The 7292-nt window shown below is 52.1% G+C and overlaps 1 protein-coding gene across 3 annotated transcripts; it reads right to left on the reverse strand.

Annotated features, from left to right (window-relative positions):
* Positions 1 to 1901: 1901 nt before the first annotated feature.
* Spry1 (sprouty RTK signaling antagonist 1) lies at positions 1902 to 7015 on the reverse strand. 3 transcript variants are annotated; one of them, XM_085682401.2, is made up of 2 exons: positions 6810 to 7015; positions 1902 to 4232 (listed from the first exon to the last, which is right to left on the reverse strand). In XM_085682401.2, exons 1-2 carry the CDS (start codon positions 6998 to 7000, stop codon positions 3236 to 3238), a joined length of 1188 nt encoding a protein of 395 aa, XP_085538527.1. In that variant the 5' UTR covers positions 7001 to 7015; the 3' UTR covers positions 1902 to 3235. The 3 variants fall into 3 exon arrangements, with proteins under 3 accessions (XP_085538527.1, XP_048280662.1, XP_085538526.1); XM_048424705.3 differs by having other exon boundaries at positions 6769 to 6907; XM_085682400.2 differs by lacking the exon at positions 6810 to 7015 and adding an exon at positions 6033 to 6242.
* Positions 7016 to 7292: the final 277 nt, after the last annotated feature.

Below are 7292 nucleotides of genomic sequence, written 5' to 3' on the forward strand. Positions count from 1 at the left end.
TCCTGCTGGGTTACATCTCACAAGCTTTGGTACAGGAAATTGCTCAATTCAGAAATCCCACATGGCTTCCACTACTCACAATTAAATTATCTAAGTAAATAATAAGTCTCTAAATGAAAAAAAAAATCAGTATTAAGAAAATACACCAGAAATTAAGCATTTACTCAACACCGAGCCAGCACCATGCGTGCTTGGTACATCTATGATGCTAGCATATTGGAGGCCAAGGCAGGAGGATTGGAAGCTCAAGGCTAGCTTCAGCTACTTGTCTTTTGTTTGCTTTTGTTTTGTTTTGTTTTGTTTTATAGGCATCCTGTCTGCCATGGGTTCCAGCTGAAGTAGAATGGCCAAGCATATGAAACACTTAGGCCATATGCCCAGTGTTCCTTCCCTGCCAACATTATCAAGTTCACGGCAGTGGTCAGGGTTAGTTAGGTTCAGAAGCCCAGGCCTCCAGAACTTAGCAAGAGACAGCATCACAGAGCAGTCTGTTCTGTCTACGAAGAGGCAGAGATCTATGCTTTGCCAATCTGACAAGCTTGTCAAGAGGGCCCAGCTGTAAACCTACGCCACTTCTGAGCAGACTGAAGTTATCAGAGAATGAACGAACACCAGACAAGCAACAAGCTGTCTAGAGCTGATGCTAAAACTCTACAGCACACATGATGCTAACCCCTACATACAGCAAGCTTTCCCCTAAAAGGGGTTCAACTGCTTTTAGACTAAGCCAATGCTTCTTAGTCTGGTTACTACAGCTCCATCGGAAGTCACACCAGCTCCTAACTACAGTGTCTGATAGCACCTGGAAAAGCCAGAGCCCGAGCAGCCTGCTGCTGACAGACTTCAGTAAAGTGCCAGGTCGGGAAAATACAAACACTAAGACATCAGTGAAATGGATACTCAAGTTCCCAAGTCCACATTTTGAAATACTACATATTTCAAAGTGCCCTTTGAACACTTTAATTCATTTAAAATTTCCCTTTGGGGGGCCGAGCTGAGAAAATATTTAACTATAAAATATCATGATGCTAAGCAGCAGCTTTAGTGACCCGACAGAAAACAACTTCAAGTTTCTCCCTACGGCACCTTGGCTGATAAAACACAAAAGCTCAGCTATGGAAGAACACACAAGAAACCACGACAGGAAGCTGGGTGCTTTCCGGTGCCCTGGGTTTGAATTACCACCATCCTCCTCTCAAATGCAGGTCAGGGACCTGGTGAGACTGAGGTCTACAAACAAAACCTAAGATTCAGACGTCTACCAGACCGTGACTCCAGGTCCACAGTCACTTTTCCAGCCCCAACAGTAAGGCATCGACATTTTGTTTGCCCATGTGAAGCTCAGGCTAACAGGACACAGAATGCAGCTGGGTGACGTCCACCAAAGGAAAAGGCAAGGCTGCCACGGGAAGGTTCCTGGACAGCTCTCTGGCATATGAGCTTCCTTCGGCAATCCTAATTCCTAATTATAAAAATGTTTGTAGGAGTGGCAGCTCCAGAGGCTCCCAGCATGTTTACATTACTAAATCATTTAAGCCCTATGGTTGGAAACTAATCTCTGAACGGTCAGAGTTAAGGTAAACACTTTTCAAAAAGTAGTTTTGCCTCATCTCAAGAAACTATGATACGAACAAAACTCACACTTACAAAATAAAGCGGGGACATTAATCTTAGAGGAAAAAAAAAAAAGCTTTACTTTACAAAGTAACTCACTTGGGTATTTGATGAAACAACCCAGACCATAGAATTTTGACTAAATGACTTTGCAGGAAACATTCTGTTTAACTTGAAGCCACCTGTGCCCGGACTTTGTAACTTCAAGTCTGAAAAGGTTAATTAAATCAAGTAACATTTCCACATTTCCACAGCAGCATAGGCTAAAAAGAATGACGAACTCAAGAGACAGTTTCATTAGTTAATATATTTTCTGCATTGTAGTTAACATATATGTACTTTATGTACTTTCTTCGAGTCATCTTGTTTTTCATGAAGTAGTGATATGTTATATTCAGATATGAGTACATTTCAACAGTCTTTTGCAATAAATATCATAAAATAATAGAGATTCGCATAATAAATATTCTTTACAATAAAAAAGTTTAACAGACTTTTGTCTTAAAAATAGCCAGGATTCAACTTTGTGGTTTACACATATAATATACAAAAAGCACCACAATTTGTGGCTAAGGCAATGAAAACACAGGAAGGATTGGAAACACCCAGCTGTTAAGAGTCAAAAGGAAAGTCAGAGGCCAGGGGCACCTTAGGGGACTGTAGCTCTGAGAGGCCTAGGGGCGGACCAGACAGGAACTTCAACTGCAGTTAGCTCTGCCCTCAGTGAAGTGGGGGTGGGAAGTCCTTCACAGACACAGGAAGCTAGGAGACACAGGGTGGACTAGCCAGCATCATCTCCAAAGTGAACACCAACATTGCGGAGTGGATCTAGATCTATGGCAGAAAGGGTGGGGAGGGGGCACGACCCACTGGCCTCTCCACAGTGCACTGTGGGGGGGAACCTGGGGGCTGGAAGGAGAGGGCAGCGAGCTGCCCGTCGCAGAGCAAACGGTGTTCTAAGGAGCAGATCCTCCCCTTCGACTGGGGGATGGGGGCTAAGATAGCTCTCATCAGAGGCAGATGAATATATAGCTTATTTAAGCACTTACATGGTTACTTTGTAATAAACCAAACCAAGTCCCTGATCCCACAGGACCCGACCCCGAACATCTCTCAGCCGAGTCCGGGCGTGCATGCATCCTCGCTGGACACAGCTGCAGGACCCGACCCCGAACATCTCTCAGCCGAGTCTGGGCGTGCATGCATCCTCGCTGGACACAGCTGCAGGACCCGACCCCGAACATCTCTCAGCCGAGTCTGGGCGTGCATGCATCCTCGCTGGACACAGCTGCAGGACCCGACCCCGAACATCTCTCAGCCGAGTCTGGGCGTGCATGCATCCTCGCTGGACACAGCTGCAGGACCCGACCCCGAACATCTCTCAGCCGAGTCCGGGCGTGCATGCATCCTCGCTGGACACAGCTGGAAAGCTGGCTTCACACCAGCGCTCCACAGGTACCCCCCAGCTCCCAGCACCCTTGAAGTGGGGTGAGAGCAAGCTGGGCGCAGTTTCACCGTCCACTCCTACAGAGACAGGAGCGACTCGAGAAGAAATACCACGTTTCTTAACAGCCACAGTTCGGAAGTCAGACACGCCGGAGGTCTACGCCACCTCCAGAAATCATGACGGCTTGCCCTGAGCCCTGGAGGGGCAGCTCTCCAGCTTACAATAGACAGTGTTGGAGTTTCTACACCTGCAGCCAGGGCGGTGGGTCCAGTCGTAACAACCCCTGCACAGCTTCAGGCAGCCCTTGGCGGGAGGGTAGCAGAGTAAGCAGGGGAGGCATAAAGACAGGGCTCCCATGCACAGGTATCTGAAGCAGCAGTGCGACTGCGAACAGGAGCATGGGTTATCCGAGTAAGAGCCCCCGTCGTCATCATTGGAGCAGTGGTAGAAAATGCCCTTGACCAGGCACATGCAGGTCCCGTACTCCACCATGCTCTCCGCGGAGCAGAGGCACTGCCGGTCGCAGGCCAGGCAGGAGGGCAGAGTCCGGGGGGCTGTACACTCTCCACACTTGCACTTGCCACACTGTTCGCAAATGAATTTGTGCTGGGTGGGGTCCTCTTTCAATGAACCCTTCAAGTCCTCCACAAGCAGCTGCTTGGGTTGGGTCCGGATGACCCTATCTGACCTATGACCGGGGATGGGCCTGGTGGGCGGAGACCTTCCCAAGAGGCCCTGCTCAGAAGAGGCGCTGCTGCCGCTCCCTGAACTGGCCGCGCTTCCGGTGCTGGTTGACCTGCTCAACACCGAGCCCCTGGCATTGCCGGAGTGGCTGGCAGGTCGGTGCTCGTAGCTGTTATTCACATTGGCTGGTATGATTTCATGAGTCCTTTCCTGCTTTTCGGGTCTTGGTGCAGTGCGAGGAGCTGGTCTTCTCACGACTGAAGGTCCTTCTGTGTATTCGTTGCTGCCTCTGATGGCCTTGATCTGGTCTAGGGACAGAATCGCAGCAGGCTGAGTGTCCCGGTCATAGTCTAACCTCTGCCGGCCTTCCAGAGCCGGTGGCTGAATCACCACTAGGGAAGTGTGGCTGCCATGCTGGCTTGGGGGATCCATGTGGAGTGATCTCCAATTCCGGCAGTCAGCGGAAACCTGGCAAGCATCGGAAATCCTAAAGAACAGTGAGAGAGAAAAGAAATGAGAAAAGGGGAAAGGGAGACTCCTGTCAAGTAACAAATTGCCCAAACCACCTGGTAATGATCTCCTCCATCGGCTGATTTCAGTGATGCAGAATCCTGGCAAGAATCCAACTCCAAAAAAGATTGCAGAGGACCACATCACAGGAAGCAAGCGAGCAAAAGATCTCATGCCACAAAAATTAGAAGCTGCGCTCCGGCTTCTAAACTGCAGAGGAAGTCATGCCTTCCTGTTTGCAAACCTAACAAATAATTAAGATGAAGCATGCCTTCGAAGGGAGCATTCACTGCGCGCCCTGGAACTGTTCTCAGAGAGTTCACTATCAGTTCACTGGCAGTTCACGTAAGGAAAATGTCAGCTACTTTTAAAAGATTAAGAATGGCTTTAGTTCTGCGGCCTCTTGGCTATTTGTACGCTGTTAAGAGCTTTAGATTAATGAGAAAATTAATCAAGACAATTTCCAAAACACTGGCTATTCCAAGCTCACGTGGAGTCTCAATAGGCCCAAGCCAGGATCTAAAGTTCATCACTGATCTGTGTGTGATGAGGAAAGGAATCTAAACGGAACTAAGAAGGCTGTGGCTCTGGCTGTCCTGGCACTAGAGCGCGCGCGCGCGCGCGCGCACACACACACACACACACACACACACACACACGCACGCACGCGCGCGCGCACACACACACACACACACACACACACACACACACGCACACTCTGTGCATACTTTTCTTTAAAGGTTAAGCCAGAATAACTTTTGTGCACAAAGTCTCAAGCCTAGAGAGCAGGGAGAAGAACCCTGATCTCTTCACATTACCTTTATCGCCTTTCATTCACCTACATGGCAGACCTTGATTTTCAACAAGCCCTGAATTGACACGCCTTTTGTTAAGAAAACAAATACACTAATATCTTGACACAACAAACACGTTTCCATGTCGAGAAATAATTTCCAATTTATAACGTATTCTTCCTAAAACAGACCAAACGCTGACGTTTCCGTTTCTGGACAGTAGGTATCTAGGCTATTTTTCACATAGATGCACCCTAAATCAAGACAGAACCCATCTCCACTTTTCCAGTGCCAAAAGGAAAAAACAAGAAGTCTTAAGGAAAAGCAGTTTGTTACGTATGCTAATGTTCCTAGACTGCACATATTTAGCTTCTTGGGGGCCCCTCTAGTTTATTTTATCTTCTCCTCACACGAGATACACATGCATAACAGCAGGCCAAAGCCCTAAACGATACTGGGAAGCCGCCAATCGTTACTCCTGTGCCCTATCTATTTTTTTTTGTTTAAAAAAATTAAAACTCCAAAACGAAGACTTTAAATGTGCCAAGTCTCATCCACAAGAAAGGAAGACGTGGGAATGGCTTGAGTAATGAAACCCCCAGGCATAGCTTTAATTCGCATTTTACAGGGCATTCCCAAGCAAGTTCGCTCTGGCGGAGCACCTCGGCGCCCCGCACCCGCCCGGAGAGGAGCCAGTGCACGCAGACAGCACTGTGGGCAGCAGCGCTGGGCGCTAAGGTCCCGCGCCGAGGCCTCGGGGGCACCGAACCGCGGCAGCTCCGGCGGGGGAAAGTTATGAATGAATACAGCTCGCGGGCGGGAGGAGGCAGCGCCCTCTCCCCGCGTCCCGAGGCACTGCGCTCCGAGCACAGGCGGCCGCTGGAACCCCAGCGCCATCGGGTGCCGCGCGCTTGGCACGGGCTGCGCGACGACCGCCAGGATCGCCCGGCCCGCCCCGGCCCGCACCTGCCGCCCGCACTCACCTCGGCCTCCGCGGCGCCGGCACGGGGCGCCGATCGGGCGGGGTGCGCGCCGCATCAAGCGCGGCGGGGCGGCCGGGCGCTCATAGCCCGCGCTGCGGCCTCGGCGGCCCCCGGGCAGGGGCGCTTCTCCGCGGTTGGCGGCGGCCGAGGGCGGCTCCGGGACATCCGCCGGGTGCGCGCGGCCCCCGCTCCACAGCAGCGTCCCGTCCCAGTCGTCAGGCGCGCGGCCCGGCGTCGTCCCGGGCTCTCGGGTCCCCGCAGGTCCGCGTCCCCGCAGTCGCCACGCCGGCTGCAGACGAGCAGAGACAGAAACACGTGAGTCCCTTGCCAGTCCGGGACGCTGTCCTACTCGCGGTGATGGACAGTCACGAGCCCGGGACACACACGCGGCCGTGCACGTTTTGCCCCCACGGAATGCCCAGCAGCCCAAAGCGCGTCCGAGCCGCGCGTCTGCTCGAGGCAAGCCCGTACTCGGGACGGCAAAGTCAGGTCTGGCACGAGCGCCCGGCGGGTTGGTCGCCAACAATGCGCACAGACACGCGGGTGCGCGGCGATGCCAGCCCGCGTCCGCACCCGCGGAACTCGCTGCCCGGCTACGGGAAAGCGAAAGGAGCCAGCTCTCCAGCTGCGGGGCCGACCGCAGAGCGCCGGGCACCGAGCTACGGCCAGCTCCGAAAACGTCCAGTTCCTTGAAAATAAAAAAATAAAAATTAAAAAATAAAAGCACCATTCTTACCTGACCTCGCCAGGTCCTCGGTGGGAGGGCAAGGCTCTCGCCTAGCGCAGAGCCCGGGGCCGGCCTTCCCGGCACATGCACGCCGCCCGCAGACGCTCCTTACTCCGCAGAGCTCTGGCTGCGGGTCCGCCGCAAACTCCTGCGTGCTGAGCACTCGCGCGCGGGCTCCGCAGCATTTCAGCGTCGCCGCCACCTCCACCTCCACGCTGGGACCCGCCTCCGGTGATATCATGTGTCAATCACGCGGGCTGTGCGAAAACCCGGAGCAGGAATTGAGCGACGGTGGATGTGGACTCTGAAAAAGTTGCCAGCGAGCGCAACTATAGGCAGGAACACAAGTTCCAGCGTCCCTGTTAGTCTGTGAGCTGTCAGCCTCCAATTTGAGGGAATCAGTGGATTCACCCTTAAAAAAAAAATGAGTTAGAAAAGAGTTATGAAGAACATTAAAAAACACCAACAACAAAACAAAATAGTCTTGTACACCACTCCACCATGCCCCAGGTAGAGGGGAAATGTGTGCTTAT

This window comes from Myodes glareolus, chromosome 20, assembly GCF_982192425.1.
Source record: "Myodes glareolus chromosome 20, mMyoGla1.1, whole genome shotgun sequence".
NCBI classification, from domain to species: domain Eukaryota; kingdom Metazoa; phylum Chordata; class Mammalia; order Rodentia; family Cricetidae; genus Myodes; species Myodes glareolus.